We start from the raw sequence: 27,941 nt of genomic DNA, 5'->3' as shown, positions 1-27,941 counted from the left end.
TCTCCTTCATTAGAATGGGGGCTCCCTGAAGGTAACACCTATTTTTGCTTTTCATCCCCAATGTTTAGCAAAATGTCTGGTACATAGTAAGCACTTAAAAAAAAAGGCTGACTGACTGACTGACAGTGTCTTAGGGGTGACCCTGATCTATCTCCCTGTAACTTGCCTCATATCAGTGCATGGTCAGAGTGTAAAACATGTCCCTTTTACAACACAGGTGCAGTTAAGCCTATGTAACTCTTAAGGATGTCCTTCAAGATCAGGTTCCAGAAAAAGAAAGATACTTGGAATCTTGCAAGGTGACTTTTGTAACCAAAACATAGTTATGGCCAATATCTTACTTCCATACTTTGCTCTTATATACCAAGGCCCAGCACATGTGAGACGGGAGATGACTGAAAGAGTCCTTGTATTCATGTCACTCATTTAATTATAAGACCATAAATTTTTCATTACATATGAATATGTAGAAATACATCACATTGAGTTTATCAACAATAGCTCTTGGTGAAGAAATAAAGTAGCCAGTGTGAAAAGTTTCAGCGAACTGGATAAAACTCTTCAAAAATTTCAGCATAAGTTTTCTTTTCTACAAAAGAAAAGGATATTATGAATATTTTTAATATTTCATTAGCTTCTAGTTTAAATTTTCTCTGAACATATTTACTATTGAAATGAATACACCTTATTTTAAAATGTCACTACTTTTCCAGTCTCAAAAATTTTCCAAGGTAATTGGTTAGAAAGACTTTGCTGTTGCTTCCCTAAAATATACATACAGCTTCATTTATGAATTCAAAAGTGATTTTTTTTCTTCATTCAGAGTACTGGGTTGATTGAGAGTGTGAGGGTGAAGGAGTGGTGAGGATATCAGAAGGACAGCAGTGCTCCTGGGTGGAAGACAGAGGGGAAGAGAAAAAGGAGCACTAATCCCACAAAGCCAGGAACATCAAATGACTTGGAGCTCTGTTTCCAAAATAAATGGCTCACAACCATCAGCTGCCAGAACCATGGTAAGACATAATATTTGGATCCGATTTTAAACTGATGCTTTAGCTTTCTTGAAACCCACTGATCTTATTCTATTCTTGTAAATCTATTATAAAGATGTAATGGAAAAAAAGCAACACCCAAACCTGGATCCACACCAGGCTGCATCACTGCCTAGTAGTGATGGGATCTTGAGGAAGTTACTTTAGCTCTGTGGGACTTGAGTTCCTTCGTCTGAAAAGAGAAGGGCTACATCTAACTGACCAATAGCTACCCAGATTGTGGCACATGAATGAGATGGGATGTTATTACATAAGCACAATGGACAAACATGAAGAATTCAGTGAAATATTGTATAACTTATGAACTGATTAGAATCAGGAAAACAAGATATACAATCATTCATTACAATAACACAAATGGAAAGAACAACAAAACTAAATGCTGTGGAATTCTAATTATCAAATAGCTCCAGAAAAGAGTTAAGGAAATGCATATTCATTTCCTTCACACAGTTTAGGGGGGGACTATATGTGTAGGATATTCTGTATACTGTCAGTATATATTTAGGTGGTTTTGTGGGGATTTTCCTGCCTCCCCCCTTTTTAAATAAGGAAATGCTCAATAGATGAGAGGAATAGGTCGAGAAAGAAATGAGATATAAAAACAAAAAGCAGTAGTTAAAAAAAGTAGAGATGACCAAAGCAGGTGATAACTGAAATCTCTTCTAGTTCTAACACTGACTTAAATGCCTGCAAATGAAGTCGTTTTTAGTGATATAACCAGTGAAGAACTGAAACACCTACACATCTAAGAATGGGGAATGGCAGAGCAAATTACAGAACATCAATGTAATGGATAACTATAGCACCATTAAACATGATGGAAATGAAAAGAAAAGAAAGTGGAAGTAAAAGGACTTTAGACACACTAAGGCAGAGAAATATAAAGGGAATTACATAATGAATACTATTTTTTCAGTTTATTTAATATGTTGAGCTTAGAAATTATTTTTAAAAAATGTTTACCTCTTATCTTAGAATCAATACTGTATATTGGTTCCAAGGCAGAAGAGTGTTAAGGGCTAGGCACTGGGGGGTTAAGTAACTTGCTCAGGGTCACATAACTAGGAAGTATTTGAGACCACATTTGAATCCAGGACCTCTTGTCTCTAGGCCTGACTCTTAATGCACTGAGTCACCTAGCTGCCCCCAGAAATAATGTTTTTAAAAAGACTGACATTTTTATCTAAATAAAAAATATGATGTATTTGTTTAAAAACAAAGTTAATACTCTAGACTGTATATCTAAGAGATCTGGGTTATACTTTTGCTCTATCACCTATAAACTATGTGACTTATGGTAGAAACTTAACCTGGACCTGTTTCCTCATCTATAAAATGGGAATACTATTTACTTGCATTACTTACTACACAGGGCTGTTGTCATATTTTAGGCCATTTCCCAAAATGACTCTGAGCTCTCAGAGATCAATATAATTCTGGGAACTTCTGGGGTTAAATAGGATCTAAATTGCTTTATAAGCATGCTGGTAAGCTCAGGCTAGGAAGGACATTTAAGCAATATTTATTTTGGGCAAAAATTAATAATCAAGCAATGTAAATAATCAAGCAAAAATAAAACCCACATTCCCAGGGAGCCCAGTCTCAGTATCCCATTTTCCACTTTGACAGGAGCAATATGTAAGTTAAGGTCTTACCAACAGTTTTTCCCTAAAGAGTAAGGAAATTGTCCCCAAGATCTGACTGATTCAGGGAGCTAAGGTTTGACCCCAGGATTGTCCTTGCTTTTTTGTCATCTTTGCTAATAAACGGAATATGAAATGTAATCTGTCAATTAATACACATTTTTCTTAGTAGTGATATGGAACAATCTTTCACATGACTGTTTAGACTAATTCTTTTGAAAACTGCTCAAATACTGTAATTAGGATAGAACTAAAGGACTTTATTTCTATGACTTGTGATAACTCATATTTTTCACATTACATATTTGCATGCATAGTTATATATTAAGTATTAAATAATACATGATTTCAGGGAAATACCTACCTTCTTCTTTATAATCTTCTGGATGCAGTTTCATATATTGACGCATGTCACGGTCCCTTTCAGCATACTTAAAGTCTTGGCGTTTAATAAGGTAATAGCCCACAAAATAAAATGAAGTGACATATAGAAGTTGGCGATGCAAACCTGAAATTCATGAAAAATCAAAACCAAAAGATAAATGGAAATCACATTTTGTGATGGGGAAAAAAATTGCACTTAGATATCATGCAAATAGCAGTCATTTCCCTCCATTATTCTAAAAGCATTTAAATAAAAATATCTCCATTCACTCATTCTATTACTGGGCATTTGCTGTACAAGGCACTGTAGGAGATCTAAAGATGATTGGCATAGAGAAAAAACACACAAATGGAGGCCTGGTTTCAGCTCCTGCGTCAATATTTATCTGTGTAACCCAGCTTGGGCAAATAATTTTTCATTTGAAGGCTTCAGTTTCCTATCTTCAAATGAAAAAGACAGATTAAAATGATCCCTAAAGTCACTTCTAATTTTAGAGGTTTAAGGTCTAATCTGTTCACATCTCAGATTCCACGAATTTTTTTTCTGAGGAAATAAGGATCTGTTGAAGTAAGGTGTAAGAAGACTGGAAAGGCAGAAAGGGGTCAGGTGATGAAGGGTTTTAAAAACCAAAGACAAGATTTCATATTTGACCTTAGAGGCAATAGGGAACCTACTACAGTTATGTTGTCAAACTCAAGTAGAAACATGGGCTACTCAGTTGTACATAAAAATCTCTGCAGGCTGCATATTGACTTAGAAAATCATATGTTAATATTATTTGTTTTCTAGTATTTCACTAAATATCCAAATATTTCCCAATTTCATTTTAATTTGGTTCAAGTTGTTCTCAATATTGTTTTGGGTCATGCACCTGTGAACTAAAAGACTTGTCTTGGTGGTAGTGAGTTCAGAGAAGATATATACTAGAGATATTCCAAAGGTAGACTTGATAGGATTTGGCAACACATTAGATATTGGGGAGGAGTTGGGGAGAGTTATGTGATAATTAAAATGTTTGGGAGCAAGGGAAATATATATATCAATTATGACCGCTGAAATATGTTTTCTACTGTGTCTTGGTTTTATATAAATATAAGATGGTTGCCAGGGAATATATTCCCAATTTATGAATATGCCCAAGCCAACTGGGTTTTATAGAGAAATTTAATTTATAATACACTGATTAATCAATAGCAAAAGAGAGAAAGTAAGAAAGGAATAAGAATGAATAAATCAGTCAGTTGGTTTTATCACTCACCCAAGATCTCTCTAGGTAAGGCTTCTCATGCCAACCTCAGGCTCCACCTTCAAGAGAGCCTCCTTTCAAGAAATGTTTCCAGAGAATTCTCCTCCTTCAGAGCCAGCCTTCTCTCCTGGTCCTCCCACAGAGCAACCTCCTCAGTCCTCCTTCAGAGCCACCTCGCTCAGAGCAAAACCTTCCCCCTTCTCTCCTCAGACCCGGCTATCTTTAAGGAAACCATCTAAGTCCCCTCCCCTCAGTTCTCACATCTACCAATCACTGTAGATGTCTCCCCTGTGCCAATGGTGGCTCTAGCTTAACCCAGGACCGCCCAGAGGTCTGTTTCCTTTGCACATGTCTGTTGTAGGTCATATTCTCAAATAATTAAATCTTGATCCTTTGCTACAGCCCTTCCTAAATCCTGTTACTCTGAGTAGGGTGGAGATTGTAGGTTCCCCCAAGACCTGGTTTTGTCATTCCAAGTATCTCTATTATATCAATTCTAAAATCAATCATGACTCAAAGAACTTCCTGTTCTATGCTTAAGCATAGGTCAAAGCCCTTTCCATTGTTTAGCAAAAGGTTTCTGTCCTAAAGTAGTCTTAAGTAGGGAGGAGAAGGACCCTCCCATGCTAAGGTTTTTCACATTCCAATAGAGTTCTTACTATCAGTAGGAAATTTTTTCCAAGTATGAAATTTCCCAATGGTGAAATTTCCAACATTCATAAGTCTAAGAAATTTTAAGGTTTACAGTTAGGAACTGAGGATTACATCTAGGTTCTGAGCCTACGTGACTGGGAAAATGATGGTGCCCTTGACAGTAATAGGAAAGTTAAGAAGAGGGGAGGGTTTTGGGGAAAAGATAAGGAGTTTTGGACATGTTAAATTTAAGACTTCTACAGACCCGGGGGCAGCTGGGTAGCTCAGTGGATTGAGAGTCAGGCCTAGAGATGGGAGGTCCTAGGTTCAAATCTGACCTCAGACACTTCCCAGCTGTATGACCCTGGGCTTGACCCCTATTGCCTAGCCCTTACCACTCTTCTGCCTTGGAGCCAATACATAGTATCGACTCCAAGACGGAAGGTAAGGGTTTAAAAAAAAAAAGACTTCTACAGACCCACCAACTATTGTGGTGGCCTAGACAAAATTATCTGGTTCTGCAACAGAGTGGTAGCAGTATCAGAGAAGAGATAAGGGCATATCTGGCAAAAGTAAAATAAATCAACAGCTTTGGCAACAGATTGGGAATGGTGGGGAGGCAAAGGGGAGGGGAAGATGGGGGGAGAAAGATGTCTATGAGACAGATTCAAGGAGTTTGAGATGACACCTAGTTTGTGAGAATGGCCGGGAAGATAATAGTGTCCTTGACAGTAATGGGAAAGTCTGGAAGGGAGGAAGATTTGGGAGACAGATAATGAGCTCAGTTTTAGATATGATGAGTTTAGAATGTCCTAGGGTACATCCAGTTCAAGATGTCTAATAGGCAGTTGGAGATCAGCAGAGAAGTTAGGGCTGGATAGAATTTGTGAATTATCAATATAAAGATAAATGAATCTATGGTACTGATGAGGACACCAAGTGAAACAGTATAAAGGGGACAAGAGAAGAGGTCCTAGGATAGAGCCCTGTGGGACACCTGTGGTAAGAAAATATGATCAGATGAGGATCCAGCAAAATAGAATGAAGAGCAGTCAGATAGGTGGGAGAACCAGGGAAGAGGAATATCCTGAAAACCTAGAGCTAGAATGGCGAACCTATGACACGCATGTCAGTACTGACATGTGCAGTCATTTTTGATGACAGATGGCCTCATGTGGGCTCAGCGCACCTCAGGGCCCAGGAGCCACAAACCCGCAGTCGTGGCAATGGAGCAGGGGGCCAGTGGCAGGTGGCTGGGGTTCATGCGGGTAGTAGTGGCACCCTTGGGCCAGCCGGCTGGGGAGGGGCAGGGAGGGTGGGGCTGGGCCTACAGAAGACTGGGCAGGGCTCCAGACCATGTTCAATGGAGGAGTGCCTGGAACTTTTAGCACCCTGAGAACTATAGCAATGACTTTATTCACAATTTTTCTCTCTACGTACTTCTGTGAAACCTTATTCTCAGCGTTAAATAATATCAAAACCAACAAAAGAAACAGACTGACAGATGAAGTTAGTAGCACTTACTTGGGCTTGAAGCGTACAAAATACCAACCTTCAATTGAAGATTTAGCCAATGAAATTCAGCAACAAAAAAGTCACTAATAGGCAGGTTAGGTAAAGAATTCCCCCTCCCCTTCCCTTTTCTTAGTTCACAGCACCCCACACAAGTTAAGTAATATCAAGACCAGAAACCGACTGACAGGTGAACAAAGAAGTCACTAAGCGGGTAAGTTAAATTATTAGTTTTTGATTTATTAAATACAGTTATATATTACAATTATACATTTTTGTCATTTTAAACTACAAATATTGAGAAATTATTGGTAATTTTGGAAAGAGCAATTTTTGATTGAATGGAAAGATTAGAAGCCAGATTTTAGGTAGTTAAGAGAGTGAGAAGAGAAGAAATGGGGGCACCTATTTTATTTCTTTTAAAATTTTATTTATTTATTTTTAGAATGTTTCCATGGTTACATGATTCATAGAGGCACTTATTTTTGATAACCTTCCAAGGAGTTTAGCTACAAAAAGCAGGTATGATTCAGTAGTGGGAATGGAAAGATCAAGTGAGATTGGGTTTTTTTGGAAAACAGGGGAGACATGGAAATGTTTGTATGCAGTGGGAAAGTAGTCAGGAGGAAGAGATTAAAAATAAGTAAGACTTCATTTCTTTTCTATTTGAGTTTCCTTCCACAAAATGATTAATATGGAAAAATGTACTACATGATTGCTTATTACATATAGATGTAAAATCTATATGAATTGCTTACCATCTGAAGGGGAATGGAGGGTTGGACAGGAGGGAAGGAGAGCGAGAGAGAATTTGAGACTCATTCTTCAAAATAAGTTGGAAAACTGCTTTTACATGTAATTGGGGAAAAATAAAATAAAACTTAATACAAAGATAAGTAAGAGAGTGGAGATGATAGAAGGGGCAATCTGCTAGGGGAGATGGGATGGAATAGGATCATATTACTTATTAATTCACTCTCTACAATGATTATTCTCTCCAAGTCTCCCACAGCTTCATCCTTACCAGTCTCCACCTCTACCCCCCATTCTTAAACTTAAAACAAAACAAAAAAAAATGATGCCATTCTTTGAGAGTTCCCTGTTTCCACTTCTCCTCATGTATCACTCAGGTGTTTCCCTTCACTCTATCCTTCATTTATATGTCAGATGAAGAGACTCTTTTTCTTGTGAAGGGAAAATCTTCTGCAAGTATCCCTGATCTCTTCTTCTCCATTTCCCCCCCAGCATTTTGCTTCAACTATCATCCTCAATCTTTTATGTCCAAGAGATATATAGTGTGTCCTTGCCCAGTGACTAAAAATGAACTTATGTCTCCCACATCTTTAAAAACCTTTATTTCATCCAACTATCTGTCCCATTTCTCTTTGGCTAAACTCCTTGAGAAAGTCCTCTACACTATGTACCTCCACTTCCTCTTCTCTTTCTCTTTTTTAAGTCCTAAGAAGCTTGGCTTCTAACCTTATTATTCACTGGAAAGTGCCCTTTTCAAGGTTCCATATGATTTTGGGGCCAAATCTAATGACCTTTTCTCAATTTTCATTGTTCTTTCTGCAAGTATCTGATCCTCTTCTCCTAGATATTTCTCTCTTCTCTAGTTATTAGTGATAATATTCTCTCCTAATTATCCTACTATCTGTCTGACTCCTTCAGTCTCCTTTACTAGATCATGTGAGGAACAACAAGCAGACTCATCTAGCTGGATCATAGAATCCTGGAGGGGAATAAGGTCTAAGAAGCCTGGAATCCTAAGACTGTAGGGCTGCCCTGGTTAACAGCAGCTAGGTGGCACAGTGGATAAAGCACGAAGCCTTAAGTCAGGAGGAGCTGAGTTCAAATCCAACCTTAGACTACTTCCTCGACCCTGAACAAATCACTTAATCGTTGGCCTCAATTTCCTTATCTGCAAAATAAGCTAGAAAAGTAAATGGCCAACCAGTCCAATATCTTTGTCAAGAAAATCCCAAATGGGGTCACAAATAGTCACTGAAAACAAATGAAAAATAACAAGATGAGGTTATGACAGGAACACGAAAGCCCTGAGAGAAGTGACTTTCCCAATTGTGGCAGTTCCCATTAGTGGCAAAACCAAATGTGGAGTCTCAACTCCCAGTCCAGAACCCCTTCCATATTCACTATGCAGGGGCTGCCTCTCATGAAGGAAAACTGGAGGGAAGTGACTCGCTCAAAGTCACAGCGAAAGAGAGTGGACTAGAACTCAGAGCCTCTGAGTCCAAAAGAAAGGACCAAGCCGGGCTTCCAAAGCATTTTCGCCCTTCCCCGCTCTCACACAAGCCTTCTTGCATACCCCTCAGTTTCCCATCCCTACGCAGGTTCCCTACGCAGGGCACGCGCCGCAGGACTCCAGGCTCGTACCTAGGGCGTCCCGCCCCCCTTCCTCCCCACTCTTCCTCACCAGCTGTCATCACCGGCCGACGATGGATCAGGTTATCCAACAGTCCAGCGCAGTAGCCCATGAAGCCCGAGTAGAGGATCCGCGGGTCCGATAACTTCGGCGGCGGTAGGCTCCGGGCCTCATCGGGCAGGAACTTCAGCGGGATGGAGTTGGGCCTCACGCTCATTTTGCTGCCGCGGACGCCACCTCCTCCTCCGGCAGAGGTGAAGGACACCGCGTTGTGCGCCGAGCAAAGGCGTCCCTCCCGGCCACGCAACGTCCGGGACCGCTGCACAAAGGTTCCGCCGTTCTAAACGCTTCCCCCTCCCCCTCTCATCCCTCTCTGGTCAGCAGGGAAAAGAACACGTGGTTTTCCTGAGACCAGGGGCAACGGGAAGCCTGCTGAAGGCAGCCCATCAGAGTTGGGATAAGACCAGGTAAAGTCAGGACTCTTTATCTCCCCTCTCCCCTTTTTGTTAACCTTTTACCTTCCGTTTTAGAATCAGGACTGTTTATTGCTTTTAAGGCAGAAGAGCAGTAAGGGCTAAACAATGGGGGTTAGGTGACTTGTCCAGGGTCACACAGCTAGGAAGTATATGATGCCAAAATTGAATCAGGACCTTTCATCTCTAAGCTGGCTTTCAATCCACTGAGTCACCTAGCAACACCGTCCCCCTCCCTTTTGTAAACTTTAAAAGAATTATTAGAATTGTGAGTTACCATTAACTGTAATGACTATCCATTTATCTTTCTTTTTTAAACTCTTTCTCTCAGTCACAATCTGAAAACAGTAATGTTAAGAGGGAGGCGACCAGGGTTGAGTGACTTGTCCAGGTCATCCAGCTAGGAAGTGTTTGAATCTAGATTTGAACCCAGGTCCTTCCTATTCCAGGGCTGTCACTCTATCCACTGTGCTACCTCCGTGCTCTGTCATTAATGTGTGCTGAATAAACAGTTAAACATTTCAACCAAAAACATTTATGAATTAAAAAAAAACATTTAATTAGAATTTAACTGCTAACAATTGGGCAGTTAGATGGCAGAGTGGATAAGCGTGCTGGTCCTGGATTCAAGAGAGCTAAGTTCAAATATGTTTTCAAATACTGAACTGTGTAATACTTGACAAGTAATTTAATTCTGTTGACCTCAGTTTCCTCATCTGTAAAATGAACCGGAAAAAGAAATGGCAAAATACTCCAGAATCTTTACTAAGAAAACCCCCATTGGGGTAACTAATCAACTAGACAATTATTACTAACAAGCAAACATGAACATTTCCATAGAGAGAGAAGAACAGAAGACTTGTTCTGTCTAAACAAAGCCTTTTATCACCATACTCTAATCCCTCCAGTCCCTAATTCAGGGCTCATTCAAAGAATGAATCCCAATGTCAGAAGGGGAAAAGACCGGAGAGGACATCTGGTCCAATTTAGGGCTGAGCAAGATCCGCTCTGCAAAATGCTCAACAAACAAGGGGATGCCTAGACTTTGGTGGAAGACCTTTTAAGGAAGGCGGAAGCCCTAACCTTCTACTTTGGACAGCTCCCTTTGTGACCTTACTGCCACCCAGGGTGGCCATCTGCTTTTGGACAGCTCCCAAAGTAAAGACATTTCCCCAGACATCAAGCCTCTATCTATCTGACTGCAGCCCCTGCTCCTACTTCCTTCTCCTGAGATAAATAGAACAAAGTGGAATCTTTTTTCCATGTGACAGCACTTTAAATGCTTGAAAACAGCTTATTAGAAATCCCCAAAGCCTCTTTTCCAAGCATAATATTTTCCATTCTCTTAACTGCTTCTCTTATGACAAGACCTCAAAGTCTCATTATTTAGCAGCTAGTGGCACAGTGGATGCTCTATCCAGAGTCAGGAAGACCTGAGTTCAAATTCAACTTCAGACACTTACTAACAGTATCTTAAGCCCTTCCTCTCTTTCTTCATCTATAAAACAGGGATAATACTAGCTTGACTTGGGGATTATTTGCTTAACTATTCTTATTTGTTTAATGGGATGGGGGGGTAAGTTAGTGACTAGTGACAAAGAACGACTAAAAAAGAACATTGATGAAACAATTAAAATTTTTAAATAAAGAAAACAAAAAAAAGATATTTAGAAGGCGACAAAAGAGGTCAATTTTGTTCTTACTTTGTTAAACTTAATTCCTCCTAGGATTGCTCTAAGGATAAATGAAAAGATAATTGTAAAGTGCTTCGTGCAGTGCCTGGCACATAGTAAGCATTGTATACGTGTTAGCTATGATTATAATTATTCAGGTGGTCATCTCAGAGTATTTTTCAGCTTATCAATTTCTTTCTGAAAATATAGAGAGAATTAGTTGTGGTGGGAAGGGCTCTGACCTTGGAGACTGGAAACCTGGTCTTAGACCAAAGTGAATCACTTCCCCTCTGGAATTTTTACTTTATCTATAAAATGAGAAAACAGACAATAGCATAAAAGAAAATTACTTTGAAAGACTTCAGAACTCTGATAAATGCAATGATTTTAGAATTCTGATGAGGGAGCATACTTCCTGACTCTGGGGAGATTACATAGGGGGTGTCCCAAAAGTCTCAGTGCAGGTTTTAAACTTTAGTAGATTAAGATTTTGGGCACACCCTGTAGATATTCATTTTGCACACAAGACTTTTGGGACCCCCTGTACATAAACCATTCTGCACTAAGACTTTTGAGCCACCCTATATATTCAGACATGGTCAATTTTGTTTAACTATTCCTTTCTTTTTTGAAATTAATTAATTAAGACTTTTTACATGTTTATATGATTCATGTTCTCTCCTTCTCTTCCCTCCCTCTCCTACAGCTGACAAGCAATTCCACTGGGTTTTACATGTGTCATTATTCAAAACCTATTTCTATATTATTAATATTTGCAATAGAGTGATCATTTAATATAAAAATCCCCAATCATATCCCCATTGAACCATGTAATCAAGCAGTTATTTTTCTTCTGTGCTTCTGCTCCCACAGTTCTTTCTCTGGATGGGAATAGCATTCTTTCTCGTAAGTCCCTCAGGATTGTCCTGGATCATTGCATTGCTGCTAGTAGAGACATCAATTACATTCGATTGTACCACAGTGTATATCAGTCTCTGTGTACAAGGTTGTCCTGGTTCTGCTCCTCTCGCTCTGCATCACTTCCTGGAGGTTGTTCCAGTCTCCATGGAATTCCTCCACTTCATTATTCCTTTTAGCACAATAGTATTCCATCACCAACATATACCACAATTTGTTCAGTCATTCCCCAATTGAAGGGCATCCCCTCATTTTCCAATTTTGGGCCACCACAAAGAGCGCAGCTATGAATATTCTTGTACAAGTCTTTTTCCTTATTATCTCCTTGGGGTACAAACCCAGCAGTGCTATGGCTGGATCAAAGGGCAGACAGTCCTTTATCACCCTTTGGGCATAGTTCCAAACTGCCTTCCAGAATGGTTGGATCAATTCACAACTCCACCAGCAATGCATTAATGTCCCAACTTTGCCACATCCCCTCCAGCATTCATTACTTTCCATAGCTGTCATGTTAGCCAATCTGCTAGGTGTGAGGTGATACCTCAGAGTTGTTTTGATGTGCATTTCTCTAATTATAAGTGATTTAGAACACTTTTTTCATGTGATTATTGATAGTTTTGATTTCTTTATTTGAAAACTGCCTAATCATGTCCCTTGCTCATTTATCAATTGGTGAATGGCTTGATTTTTGTACAATTGACATTGCTTGAATATTCTTATTTGTTATAAATGGGGCTTTTTCTGGGGGGGTGAGTTAATGACTAGTGACAAAGATGCACTAAAAAAGAACATCAATGAAACAATTAAATTTTTAAAATACAGAAGACAGAAAAGATATTTAGGAGGTAACAAAAGAGGGCTATTTTGCTATTACTTTATTAAATTCAATACACATTTTTAAAAATAAGGTATAGGGGGGCAGCTGGGTGGCTCAGTGGACTGAGAACCAGGCCCAGAGATGAGAGGTCCTGGGTTCAAATTTGACCTCAGACACTTTCTAGCTGTGTGACTCTGGGCAAGTCACTTAATCCCCATTGCCTAGCCCTTATTGCTCCTCTGCCTTGAAACCATACTTAGTATAAATTCCAAGACAGATGGTAAGTTATTTTTTTAAAGTCTTTGAGCGATCATGGTCACCTCCACACCAAGGGGATGAATCAGAGAGTATTGAACTAAATTGGATTTAATTGATTTACCCAAGATCACTCACTGAGCCAGTCAATCAATTAGTAAGTGCTTCATAAGTTTCCATTATGTATTAAGCTTTATTTTGGGGATATGAAGATGGATGTGATTCATTCACTGATCTCAAGGAACTTATAGTTTGTTTCAATCCCATAAGCATTTTTCAAATGTCTACTGTGTGCTAGGCAATATGCTAAGTGCTGGGGATGCGACTAATAAAAAGAACTCAAATTCAATAAAGATTTCAATAACCATTTATTAATCACCTAGTATGTGCTAGGCACACAGGGATATAATTAATAAGAAGATAGACAATCCCTAACCTCAAGGAGTTTACAGTCAGTCAAAAGGGGAGATAACACACAGAGGGAGGTAGGAAAGGAGTAGAAGGACTGGGCAGTATCCGGCACGGGGACATTTTGTTCTGTATGAGAAGAAAATCTGACTTCACATAGATAAGTAATCAGAAAAGGAAAGAATATGTTAACAGGCAAACAATATATTAGTATTATTACAAAAATGGTTTTAACACAGAAGATGCTCTTAAAGGGTTGAAGCCACCACTAGGGATCCATGTACCATACATACTTAGAGAACAATTGTCTTGGACAAAGGTTCATGGTTTTGATAGCAGAAATAGATAAATAACAGACTTGTATGGCTTTGTATACACGATCTCATTGGAGCCTCATAATAAGCCTGTGAGGTGAGAAATAAAGGTATTATCCTTGTCTGAGGCAGCCAGGTAGCATCGAGGATAGGAGGCTGCACAGGATGAATTCCAATCAAGCTGGACAAGCTCCTTCACCTCTATTAGCCTTAGTTTCCTCAATTATAAAATGGGGATAATAATAGCACCTGTCTCCCAAGGTGGCTGTGAGGAGCAAAATACATAGTATTTGTAGAGTGCTTATTAGCATAGTGCCTGGCTTATAATCGATACTATATAAATACTTATTCTCATTCTTCTTCCATTACTCAAACACTGTCCCTCCTTACCTTCACCCCAAATGCCACTTTGGATGATCGTCCTTTCCTAATTCACACAAGAATTATTTATCCCAAACATATAGTTTATTAACTTACAAAAATGAGAATCGTTTTCCATTATAGGTTTAATGAATACTTCCTACTTTGGGGTGAAGGAAAGCAAATGACAGAGAAAGAGAGACAGAAACAGAGAGAAAGGGAGAGGGAAGGAAAAAGAGAGGGAAGGAAGGAAGGAGAGAGAGGGAGGGAGGAAGGGGAGAGAAAGGGCAGGGGGAGGAGAGAGAGAGGGAGAGAAATATCTGAAGGGTGGAATTGGGGAAAGAAAGGCTCCACTGAAAAGAGAAAGTCCACTAAAGAAGAAATAGAAAGTTCTCCTCTCTAAACAATGCCAACCCCATTCATTGTTACATAAATATAATACAAAGTGGAGTGAAATGGAGACCTGGACAATGTGCAAAAGGAAAATTTAATAACCTCTGATACCTGATTTAGTTTGGAGAATTGAAATACTCCATAATTTGTCTTTAACTTGCCCTTTCCAACCTTATTTCATATTACTGTCCATTTTTATACTCTCCATTCTATTCAGGTAACAGAACAACAATCCTCACTGTCTTGCACTGCTCCTTCTTAGCTGAATGCACTAGGAGAACACACACACACACACACACACACACACACACACACGTTCCCAGTTCCCACACCCCACTACTATCTTTGCCTATTGAGATTTTTGTCCTTCTTTGAAGTCCAACACAAAGATTTGTGTTTGTCCTTCATTTCTGAGAAGGACCAATCACATTATGGAGAGATGTCTTGAGTCTTGTTTGCATTGTATTTAAGTGAGGCAGAGATGCGCCCAGAGAGCCTCACCCTCTCTTTGAAAGCCAGCAAAGTCCAGTGGCAAAACAAAAGTCAGGGAGATGGATGATGATGGCCTGGGATGCAGTGAATTGTTTTGGTCACGGAGGTTTGACCAAACTTTAAACACTCCATAACACTGTTTCAGCCGCCTTCATGACGGTTGGATAAAATTGTTCTCATCTGGCCATTCCACCAGGAGAAGCCTGCACACATGTGGTGTTTCCATCCTCCTAACTCATTGGTGGAATTGAGACCTGCCCATCAGTTGCCCTTAACCTGGTTTAGCCCATCTTTTGAGATGCTTTTGCTGGGGTGTGGCTGCTGGGCATGCTACAGTTTCTTGGAACTACAGGTAAGAGTTGTATTCCAGGTGGAAACCAAAGGACAAAAGCAGCCCTGGATGGTCTCAGCAAGCCCTCACCCAGGGACTAGTCCTCCTCAAACACCCATAAACCCCAACACACAAGGGTAACCCCTGCCAAGAAACCTTCCCTGATCTCCCCATCCAGAAGTGACTTCTCCTTCAATGTTCTTATAATACCTGGTCTAGACTTTTTCTTTGTTTTTAATCTCTGTTAAAAATACTGGGGATCAAGGACACATGTAAAACCCAGTGGAATTGCCTATCAGCTATAGTAAGGGGAGGGTGAGGGGAAGGAAAGAATATGATTCTTGTAACCAAGGAATAATCTTCTAAATTGACTAATCAAATAAAAATTTCCCCCCCAAAAAATACTGGGGTATTTTTGTTCCTTCTCCTTCCATTTCCCATTTGAGTAACAGAAAAATAAAGTGGGCGTGTGCAGGGATAAACATAATGATAGTGAGGGCAGGAGGATGGGGAAGGAGGTGGAATAGGAGAGAAGACTAGCTGGTGGAGAGAAGAGCAGTAGAAATGAGAAAGGAGGACTCTGAAGGCTGTTTGCCTTCATCTTGCCCCAGGGAGGATGTTTGGCTAAATAAGCTTCAGACCCTTTGTGCTTCGTGTTTGTTCATCAGACTGTTATTTCCAGCATGCCAAAGGTTGGTTCTCTTATTGGGTGCACTCAGAGAGCAGGGATCCAACTTACTAACAAAGATAATGAAATTCTAGACAACTCTCCCCCAGGCACCCTTAGTAGTTCTACTGGCTGACTCTCTGGACCGTTAAATATGAATAGCCCAGGGGTGAAGTTTCTAAGGCTTGAACTGGTTTGGTCACATTGAACACCCTTGCGCTGGTAGCACAGGGACTTGTTTAGTGAATTTAGTGAATGTTCTTCCAATAATTTTCTTTATTGGCTTGCCATTCTCCTTCTTTCCTGACCCACTTTTATCACTTGTAAGTAATTGGGAGATTGGGAAGCTGGCCAACATGATGGAGTAGGAGGAAGCAGTAGAGCCCAGCTCCACCCCCACAAGGACGCCAAGGAAGATCTGGGAAGAGTACCAGATGGTATATTGATGTAGAAATCCAAGGAGAAAAAACAATCATTTTCCCAGCCCATAGAATAGGAATGGCACTTGGTCTTGGGAGGGAATCTGCTGCCAGGTGCTGTCGTCAAAGATTTAGTGAGCCCAGCTCAGATTTGAGGTGGTCAGGAACAGAAGTCAGTGACAGCTGTGGGGTTTGGACCCTCAAATGAGGCCTCAGATTTAGTCTCCATCCCATCCTCAGGGCTCTAGTTAAAGGCCCTAGAAAGGGTATTCAGGCAAAGAGGAATATGCAGTTCCTTTGTTCTGAAATCTAAGAACCTTCTGGTCAGCTGACAGCGACTGGGGCCAGCATCACTCTACTTGAGCTCCAACTAGGAGTGAATTTACAGTTGTATCACCCAAACCCAAACTGGAATCAGGGGCCTGCAAGGCTCAGACCAAGAGGAGCAATCAGATTTTGCCCTAAATCAGGCAACTTAAGGCATATGGAAAGCTTTCAGATCCATATGAATTGTCCCTAAGATTCTTGAACATAATATCTGGAAAAAGCAGTAACAGGGACTCTGAGAATACAGAGGGGAGGCTTTTCCTTCTTTTTATATTGGAGAGTGTTGGATGGTTTGTCTCACTGGTAGGATGTAACACCAGTGAAGAAGTTGAGTGGACCAAGTGGTGAGGGAATATGGGGTTAAGGTGAACCCTGTTGATGGAGGGAAAATGGCAGGATCTCTCTCTCCCTAGAGTGAACTGGAGTAGGAGTTTGAGGTCCAGAGAGAAAGAAAGATGCCTTTTTCTCTCCTTTCTCAAGGGATAGCTAACAGACTTTATCTCCTATAAGAGCAAAAGCTGAGGGGAAGAGATGACAGTTCCCCTGTCAGCAACTTCTGAGGAAGATTTCCAATCTACCTTCCTTCAGTGAAGAATGTGTGGCAGACCTAGTCTGGTTCTGCCACCGATATCGGTTGACTCAAGCTTTGAGCCTTGCCCCCAATTACCCAACACCCTTCTTGACTTATAACTAAGGATTTATTTGAAGGGAAGGGGTAGAAATAAGGTTGAAAGAAAACGGGAGGAGGATGCCCTGTCAAGCTAAACTCACAGCAGCTGGATCAAAGGGCTGGTGCCCAAGACCACAAACGCCTCAGCCCCTTTCCCAACTGACTGCTCTTTATGATTTCTAAGCTATTACATCTTAAAACTAAATCTAAATCAGTTTAGGGAAGGTTAGGAGAGACCAAGAAGAAAAAAGAGGGCTGGGCTCAGGTTTTGTGTGAGTCCTTTCCAGCTCCTCCTCAGGAACAGAGATCTTGATGGCAGGTGGTGGAAACAGTAGAATGGATTTCTTAGGAGAATACAGCTTCAGGAGTTAAAGGCAGGAAATCAGGGTCCTCTTGTGGCTTTGGGGGTTCCCTCAGCCACTCAGAACTGAACTTGACAGCTCTCAGTCCTGAATCCAAAGACCTCAGGCTCTTCAGAATCTCCCTCAATTCTCTTCCCACAATCCTTTGCTATCCAAACTGTCACCCCAGCTCCTGTCCATCAACTGTAGAATTCCAAAGGTCTCCCTTTCCAATCCCTACAATATCATGAGTTGTTCTAAGATCCTTGAACATAATACCTGGAAAAAGCAATAACAGGGACTCTGAGAATACAAAGCAGAATGAAATAAGGCCCTGGCATTCTCTTCACAAGAGCACAGAGTTTAGTCCCAAACACAAAGTCCCAATTAAAAAAGTAAGGCAGGAAGAATGATTAGATAAACAAACAAAAGACTTCCATGGTTAACAACTTTTATGGTGCCATGAACTCCTGAGGCATAAACCCAGAAGAGATTAACTGCAAAATATCTACAAGAAAAGAGATAAAGAAAAAGTAGCTTAGCTTCAAGGCTTACTAGAATTCCTAGAAGAAATGAAGGAGTTAAAAAATAAATTTCAAAAATGAAATGAATTCTAAAGGAGAGAACTGGAAACGCTTGGAAATACTTAGGTGAATTAAGAATTGAATAAAGAATTAACAATTTAGTACAAAATGTATAAAATCTTTCTTTACTAAAAAACTTACTGAAAATTACAATTAACTGATGAAAAGCTAATGATTCCATGAGACAAGAAGAAACATCAAAGGAACGTAAAAAAATAAAAGAAAATATGAGATGTAATATAAAAGATAAACTGACTTAGAAAACAGATCAAGAAGAGACCATTTAAAAATTACTGACCTACTTGAAAGTCATGACCAAAAACGGGGTGGGGGTGGGGGTAAATAGATGAACAAATTTCAAGAAATCATGAAAGAAAAATGCCCAGATGAACATCATAGCTAAAACCTAGAGATTCCAATCTAAAAAAAATTATGGCAAACAGCCAGAAAGAAAGAGTTTTGGTGCCAAGGAGTCACACTCAGAATCACAGAAATTAGAATATGATTCTTCCAAAAGGCAAACTATATCAGCTTACAATGAAGAATAACTTATGCAAGAAACTAAGTATAATCTTAAAGGGAAAAATAAACCTTTAATAAATAGAAGGCTTCCAAGCATTCATGATAAAAAGACTAAAACTTGTAGAAACTTGGAAATATAAATACAAGTCAAAAAAGATATATAAAAAAGCAAATATAAGTGAGCAAAGTGCACTATAGAAGAATGAAGTGTTTTAAATTCTAATAAGTGGAAATATGAGTATTCATTCAGAATTCTAAATCCTCAGGGATCATAAAGAGAGCAAAATTAGGCAGAGAGTCTAGTAGTGTTTTTTTTTTAATATTTTGATGATCTTAAAAAGAAAGAGGAGTAGAAGGAAAAAAATAACACAGTAAGGAAGAAAGGGGAAAGGTGGTGAAATTTATATAATTGTGTTGCTCAAGTAGAAGACCATACAAAGAAAGAGTGAGTAGTACATGCCAATTACATCTTATTTTCATCTGTACTGATCAAAGGAGGGTAGAACATATAGTAGCACACACAGTGCTTGGCATAGAAATTGGTTAACTTGATTTTTTTTTTTTTAAAAGGAAGAAAATGAAATTACTTATGTCAAAAACGAAAAGTGTGAATTCACAACCAATGAAGAAGAAATTAATTATTAGGCTTATTTTACCCAATTATGTGCTGATAAATCTAATAATTTAAGTGAAAAAGATGAGTATTTCAAAAATATAAATTGTCCAGATTGACAGAAGAGAGAATACTAAAACAATAACATCTCAGAAAAAGAACTTGAACAAACCATCAGAGAATTCCATAAGAAAAAAATTCCCTGGGCCAGGTGGATTTATAAGTGAATTCTACCAAACATTTAAAGAACAATTAATTGCAATTTGGAAAAATAACTGAGGAAGGAATTCTACCAAATTCCTTTTATGACAGAAATATGGCATTGATACCTAAATCAGGAAAAGAAAATAACAGAGAAAGAAATCCATAGACCAATTTCCCTAATGACTATTAATGAAAAAAAATTTAATGAAGTACTAGTAAGGATATTTTAGCAATATATCATAAGGATCATACACTTTGATAAGGTGGGTTTTATATCAAGAATGTAGGATGGTTCAATATTAGGGAAACTATCAGTATAATTACTAATTATATACATTATTATAGACATACATATTATATAAACAATTATATACATACATATACATAATTAAATACATAATAATATGCATTAATAATAAAACCAACAGAAACCATATAATTATCTCAATAGAAGCAGGAAAAGATTTTGATAAGATATAACACTCATTCCTATTAAAAAACACTCGAGAAGATTGGAATAAATGGAACATTTCTTAAAATTATAAATTACATTCATCTAAAACCATCAGCAAGCATTATCTGTAATGGGAATAAGCTAGAAGCCTTCTCAATAAGTTCAGAAGTGATGCAAGGATGCCTATTATCACCACTACTATTCAACATTGTACTAGAAATGATAGTTATAGCAATGAGAGAGGAAGAAGAAATTTAATGAATTAGATGAGGTAATGAAGAAATAAAGCTATCACTCTTTGCAGATGATATAATGAATGGTACACTGAGAGAATTCTAGAGGATTAACCAAAACCCTAATTAAAATAATTAACAACTTGCCCCCCCACTTTAGCAAAGTTGCATAATATAAAATAAACCCACATAAATCATCAACACTATTTCTCTATACTACCAATAAAGTCCAACAGTAAGAGATAGAGAAATTTTACTTAAAATAACTATAGACAATAAAAAATACCCAGGAGTCTACCTGCAAAGACAAACCCAGGCACTATATGATCACAATTTCAAAACACTTTTCATACAAATTAACTCACATTTAAACAACTGGAAAAATATTAATTACTCATTGGTAGGTGGAGTCAATATAATAAAAATGACAATTCTACATAAATTAATTTACCTATTCAGTGCCATACCAAACTACTCAAAAGTTATTTCATAGGGCTTGGAAAAATAATAACAAAATTGATCTTGAAGAACAAAAAGGCCAAGAATATCATGGGAATTAATGAAAAAAATGGAGGAAAGTGGATTGGCTGTACTGTATCTCAAATTGTATTTAAAGCAGCAACCATCAAAACAATCTGATCTTGGCTAAGAAATAGAATAGTGAATCAATGGAATAGATTAGGCACTCAACACACAATCATAAATAACCAGAATAACCTAGTGTTTGACAAACCCAAAGATTCAAACTTTTGGAACAAGAATTCAGTATTTGACAAAAACTGCTGGGAAAACTGGAAAATAGTATGGCAGAAACTAGGCATAGATTAACATCTCCCACAATAGACCAAGGTAAAGTCAAAATGGAAATGTAATTTAGAAATAAAGGGTAGTACCATAAACAAATTAGGAGAATGTGGAATAGTTTACCTTTCAGGTGGATAAGGGAAGAATTTATGTCCAAACAAGACATCGAGAATATTACAAGATGTAAAATAGATAACTTTGACTACATTAAGTTAAAAACAGTTTGCACAAACAAAACCAATGCAACCAAGATTAGAAATGAAACAACAAACTCGGGGGAAATTTTTTATAGCAAGTGTCTCTGACAAAGGCCTTATTTCTCAAATATTTAGAAAACAGTTAAATTTATAATACAATGCATTTTGCAGCTGACAAATGGTCAAAGGATATAAACAGGCAATTCTCAGATGGAGAAATTTAAACTATCTTTAGTCACATGAAAAAATGCTCCAAATAACTATTAATTAGAGAAATGCACATTAATACATCTCTGAGGTACCACACCTATGAGACTGGTTAATATTACAAAAAAGGAAAAGGATAAATGTTACAGCCTGTAGAAAAACTGGGACACTAATACACTGTTGGTAGAACTGTGAACTGATATAGTCATTCTGGAGAGCAATTTGGAACCATGCCGAAAGGATCATCAAATTGTACATACCCTTTGACTCAGCAATACCACTACTAAGTCTGTACTCAAAGAGGATAAAGATAGGGGGAAGGACCTTTTTGTGCAAACACACACACACACACACACACACACACACACACACACACACACACATATGTTAGAACATATTTGTTTACATATTTTAATGACAGTTTTTCCACATAAAATTTCTGAAGTTACATGATCTATATAGTCTCTCTCCCTTCTCTCTCTCTTCTAGAGCTGACAAAATTCAATCTGGGTTATTACATGTATTATCACATAAAACACATTTCATATTATTCATTTTTGTAAGTGAACAATCTTACAAAACCAAAACTCCTCAAAATATACCCAAATAAAAAGTAATAAATCATATATTTTCATCTGCATTTCTACTCCAACAGTTCTTTCTCTGGAGGTGGATGGCATTCTTCTTCATAAATTTCTCAGAATTGTTCCAAATTGCTGTTAGCAACAAAGTGTCACATTTGATCATTCCACAATATTGCTGTTACTGTGTACAATGTTCTCCTGGTTCTGCTTATTTCACTCTGCATCATTTCATGGAGGTCTTTCCAGCTCTTTCTGAAATCTTTCTTTTTGTCATTCCTTATAGCACAATAGTATTCCATCACCATTATCTACCACAATTTATTTGCCATTCCCCAGTTGAAGGACATCTCAATTTCCAATTCTTTGCCACCACAAAAAAAAGCAGCTATAAATATTTTTGTTCAAACAGGTCTTTCCCCATTTTAAAAAATCTCTTTGGGATACAGACCTGGTATTATGGAATCAAAAGATATGCATTCTTTTATAGCTTTGGGGACATAATTACAAATTGCCCTCCAGAATGGTTGGATCAGTTCACAACTCCACTGGCAATGCGTTAGTGTCCCAATTTTGCCATATCCCCGCCAACATTTGTTGTTTTCCTTTACTGTCATATTGGCCAATCTGATAGGTATAAGGTGGTACCCCAGAGTTGTTTTAATTTGCATTTGTCTAATCAAGAGGGATTTAGAACATTTTTTTCATATTAATAGCTTTGATTTCTTCATTGGAAAACTATCTATTCATATCCTTTGGCCATTTGTCATTTGGAGAATGACTTGGACTCTTATAAATTCAACTTAGTTCTTTATATATTTGAGAAATGAGACCTTTATCAGAGAAATTTGCTATACATTTTCCCCCAGTTTATTGTACAAAAAATATTTATAGCAGTTTTTTGGGGGGTGCCAAAGAACTGGAAACTGAAGGGATGTCCATCAGTTGAACAAGTTGTGACATATAATTGTGATGGAACATGACTATTCCAAAATAAATAATGAGCAGGTTGATCACAAAACAAACTTGAAAAGACTTATATGAAGGGATAAAAAGTGAATTGAGCAAAATCAGGAGAAACTTGTACATAATAATAGCAATACTTTGCAATGATCAACTGTGAATGACAACTTTTATCCTCAATGCAAGGATCCAGGACATCTAGGGACTCATGACAAAAAAAAAAAAAAGGCTCGTCATTGCCATAGAAGGAGCTGATAGAGTCTGAATGCAGATTGAAGCATACCATTTTTTTCACTTTATTTCCTCCATGAATTTTCTCTAACAACATGATGAACATGGAAATATGTATTGTATGTACAACTTATATCATATTATTTGCCCTTTTGGGAAGTGGGGAGTATTGAGAAGGAAGGAGAGAGCATGAATCACAAAATATCAGAAAATGATTATTAAAAGTTGTATTGTCATGTAATCTGGAGAAGAAAAGAAAATAAAGTCTTTTGCACAAGGGAAAGAAAAGAGGGGCAGCAAAGCAGAAACAGATTGCATCAAGCACAGAGAGGTAGGGCTGAACTTCTTTTTTCCACTCCCATTTTTTCTTTGTAAACCCTATATAATAAACGAATCTCCGTGCTATGGCAGAACACTGTGTGACACCTATGCACATGGGCCTGAGCACACAGTGTCTCTCACCTCATAATTCAACCATATTGTCACCTCTAGACAGAATAACCTTGGACCCTCAGAGAGACCGCTGGACAGATCTCAATAGGAGTGATGAACAAAGAAAATCTGTGAAAGAAGAGGCAATCTAGAGATACACACTAACCTATTGCAAGTGCGAATGTGAACATGATAAACTCACTCATAAAATGGAAAAGAGAAGCAGAAAGGGTGAGAAAGCAGAATTCAACAATATGTTGTTTGTAAGAAATACATTTTTAAAAATTCACATGCAAAATTTAATCTCTCTAGACACTTGTCACTTCTGTAGCATCTCAGTAACATATGTCCACTAGGGTCCAACTCTGGCATTATATGGAACATTCTGCAATCAAGGTCCCCTACCTCTAAATAGAGGGGAAACAGATATGTTTTATGATCTGTTCTTAAAGACCAAGATGGGTCGTTGCAATTAATCAGAGTTCTAGGATTTTAGTATTATTTTCATTTATATTACAGTCATTATTTATATAATGTTCTACTGGTTATACTTTCTTCATTCTGCATTAGCAAACATAATCCTTACTCTACTTCTCTGAATTCCTCAGCCATCATTTATAACACTAATAATATACTGGTTTACATTTATGTACCACAGTTTGTTCAGCTATTGCTCAGTGGATGGGCACTCACTTGTTTTCAATTTTGGGAGACTATAAAAAGCATTGCTACAAACACTTTGATCACTATATGGGTCTTTCTTTGTTGTTGACCTTCTGGGTATACATTCTAGGGGTGCCATCCTGTGTAGGAGCAGGTTAGTCACCTTTTTCACATAGTTCCAAATTTGACAGAGCTATTTTCAGAGCTGGCAGGGTACTCTTCCTCACATAACCTTACTGTATCTATCGTTATTCCTTCTCCAGGAAAGAGGCCAGTCTCTTTTAGAACTGAGAATTTGAGGTAAAGAGCTTTATAATTCCTACTATTACACCAAGATATATATTTAAGAGATTTAGAAGACTTTATTTATTGCTTCAAAAATGCACATATAGTAATGATCTTCTTTTGAACATTTTACTCACTATTATTCAGAGAATTCAGAGAACCTAAAACAATATGGCAGGTCCTTTGACTGTAAACTTTGTGTAGTTCAGAATTCATCCCAATGTATATATCTAATGTACAATAAAGTATCTCTTTGACTCATCTTGTCCCCCACCATGTACTGCCCAATATGCATAACCCACCCAAATAATTTCTAGAAGTACTACTGAAATTCAGCTTACACAAATGAAAATTATAAATGTTCAAATGAGCAATCCTAGAAAACCTTAATGTCAGAGACTCTTTTATAACATAAAGGGCTCAGTAATATTTGGGGGGCATTTCCTTATTGTATTGGCCCATAATTCCCATGCAGGAAACTTGGGGAATAGCAGGAAACCAGGTGCACAGTACATCTTAGTATGCTGATTACAAATTTTTATTTTCTAATATATGTTAATGAAAAGTTATTTTTCCCTGGATTTTGTTAGTTTTTTTTTAATTAATATACATTTTCTTTCCCTCTCACTTTCCCCTCCTCCACTTGAAAAAAAAAAAAGAAAAACCAAACCCTTGCTAAAAATATGCATTGTTGGGACAGCTGGGTAGCTCAGTGGATTGAGAGTCAGGCCTAGAGATGGGAGGTCCTATGTTAAAATCTGGTCTCAGCCATGTGACCCTGGACAAGTCACTTGACCCCCATTGCCTAGCCCTTACCACTCTTTTTCCTTGGAACCAATACAGATATTTGATTCCAAGACAGAAAGTAAGGGTTTTTTATTTTTAAAAAATATGCATGGTCAAGTAAAACAAATTCCTACATTGCATAAAAATGTATGTCTCATTCTATGTCTTGAGCCCATCACTCCTCTGTCAAGAAGATCAATACAATAATCCAGAGGTCATCGATGCATTGATCAATGCAATGAATCCAAAGGACCAGTGATTTATTAAAATACAGAGCAAAGTTTCGTGAAAAAGGAAAGAAAATAGAAACTCTATAATAAATAGTTATTAGTTCTGACAATGTGTGTAAAGCTTCACATTCATTTATAGCCTTGAGTATAGATTTCTCTGGCAGAGTCCCTTCTTTACAAATCCTGTTTTAGTCCATTCTACCCTTTTGTTCCCTTATGCCAGAGGGGAGGGAAATGAGGGAGATATTTCATTCTTTTTTCTCATGATCATCTAATTTCTAAGGCTAGTGTTGTTAGTCTTCATATAGAGTTCTTCAATCCTTTGATGCCATCTCTCAGTGCAAGATAAGAGCAAAAAAGGCCAGCATTTTCTTTGGGTTACCATCATTCTTTTTTTGGTAAGCCTTCCTCTCTCCCCTTAAACTTGATCATTAGTTCCATTTGGTTAGGACATAAGTTATCTGCCATAGTTATCAGCATGCATATCTCTTGGGACAGATATATGTATTTTTTCCATTTACACAAATGAGAAAGTAGTGGCAGCAGGAGTCAGGGCAAATATTCCAGTTCTTACTATGTCACATTCTACCTTTTGTATGTCTTATTTCTCTTAATAAGTCATAAGCTCCTTGAAAATAGGGACTATGTTGCTTTCAATTTTTGTTTCTCCAGTGCATGAAAAACAGGTGCTTAACAAATGTGTGTGGAATTGAATGTGTCAAGTTAGGATTTCTTAGATACTTGGACTTTGGGTTATTCAGCATCTCTGATGAAGCCAGGAATAACCTCTCAGAATATATGACTTCCTTTGGATGTTTGTTGAAAGGAAGAGTACTGGACCAGAAGATCCATATGCCTACAGGAAATTACTCTTTGAAATACCATAGAATGTTATAGAAGGGGCTCAAAAATTTAGTCTAACCTTGCCCCCTCCCACTTCACATGTAAGGGAATGACCCTTGACAGGCCTTATGTGGGGCAGTGAGATCAGGTTTTTGTCCAAGAAATTAATACCTCAGGCAATCTCCATGTAGAGCAAACTTTATTATAAGAGGGCATAGCAATAATGTTAATATAGAGAAAGTGGCTATAGAGAGTGCCCATAGATAGTTAGCTAGTGGGAGTCCCCAAGAGGTTTTCAAGAATGCTTTTGCTCTTGATTGGTTGTCAGGGAAGGAGCTGAAGTGTTTGGGTGGTAGTAGCATCTCTGTAACTAAGGAACAGACATCGCTTTACCCACAATTCACTTTAGTCTGCATGGCTTTACCCAGGAATCATTTTGTTTGCCCAGTGGGTGGGTTGGTGGTGTGAAAACTGAAATGCAAATGCAATGCTGATGATATGTTAAACACCCCAGGGCAACTTTTGGTCAAATTTTGCTATTTCTGTGCAAATTTCAAAGAGAGCAGTAATTGTGGGAACTGGGTGCTGTTTGACCTAGCCCTGTGTGTCTGGGAAACTGAACCACCTCTACTTGCTTTTCAGAGACTCTTAAACAAGGACCTAGATTATGTCTAAAGACTGATGTAAGACGCTTTTTTATAATTGTAAATCTAAGAAATTCATATGTCATCTAAAAGGTGGCCCCATACCAATCAGTTCCTATTTTCGTGTTCCTTTGATTGTTTACAGCTATTTGACAGGGAGTGGGGCACCTTTTTTCATGGCAGTCCACATTAGTTCCATTTGGTTGGGACATAAGTTGACCTTGAGAAAGGCAGATGTTGAGTTGTCTGGGATATAGATCTGCTCAGTTCTAGGAAATGCAGCTCCTAAAGTTAGATTTTACTCAGAGTTCTGAGACAGCAATTGCTCAGTTAAATGTGACAAGCTGGAGAACACCAGAGTGAAGGGGCACATTATGCTTTGGTGGCTTGCATATGAAGAATTAGAGAACATTTAGGTTAATAACTGGAGAAATGTAGACATCAGAACTGTCTTGTGATACAGAAGAAATATAATTTGCCTGATTATGAACAGCAAAGGAGGCTTTAGTTACCAACCATAATCTAAATCAAAGTTGTTTGCAAAGAGCTCAGAGATTGAATCAATCAATCAACATTTATTAAGTACCTATTATGTACAAGGTACTTTAAGCTCTGGTGATACAAAATGAGCAAAAGACAGTATCTGCCCTCAAGGAGTATATGCAGTCTAATGAGGGATATAACATGCAAACAAATATATTCAAAGCAAGTTATATACAAGATAAACAGGAAATAATTAAAAGAGAGAAG

General features: G+C 38.1%; 1 protein-coding gene across 1 annotated transcript; it reads right to left on the bottom strand.

The window, feature by feature from the left end:
* Positions 1-412: 412 nt before the first annotated feature.
* On the bottom strand, positions 413-9,311 carry NDUFC2 (NADH:ubiquinone oxidoreductase subunit C2). Its single transcript, XM_016433232.2, has 3 exons — positions 8,909-9,311; positions 3,063-3,206; positions 413-589 (listed from the first exon to the last, which is right to left on the bottom strand). Exons 1-3 carry the CDS (start codon positions 9,072-9,074, stop codon positions 540-542), a joined length of 360 nt encoding a protein of 119 aa, XP_016288718.2. The 5' UTR covers positions 9,075-9,311; the 3' UTR covers positions 413-539.
* Between the last annotated feature and the right edge of the window lie 18,630 nt (positions 9,312-27,941).

The sequence above is a fragment of the Monodelphis domestica genome, chromosome 4 (genome assembly GCF_027887165.1).
Source record: "Monodelphis domestica isolate mMonDom1 chromosome 4, mMonDom1.pri, whole genome shotgun sequence".
In the NCBI taxonomy this organism is placed as follows: domain Eukaryota; kingdom Metazoa; phylum Chordata; class Mammalia; order Didelphimorphia; family Didelphidae; genus Monodelphis; species Monodelphis domestica.
The sequence above is the reverse complement of the archived record's forward strand: the minus strand, read 5'-3'. Positions and strand labels throughout refer to the sequence as shown.

Coding starts and splice junctions, on each gene's coding strand:
- NDUFC2 (XM_016433232.2), bottom strand. CDS start 9,074: ATGAGCGTGAGGCCCAACTCCATCCCGCTGAAGTTCCTGCCCGATGAG. Junction 3,207..8,908: donor TCGGCCGGTGATGACAGCTG/GTGAGGAAGAGT, acceptor CATGAATTTCAG/GTTTGCATCGCCAACTTCTA. Junction 590..3,062: donor AGAAGATTATAAAGAAGAAG/GTAGGTATTTCC, acceptor TTTCTTTTGTAG/AAAAGAAAACTTATGCTGAA.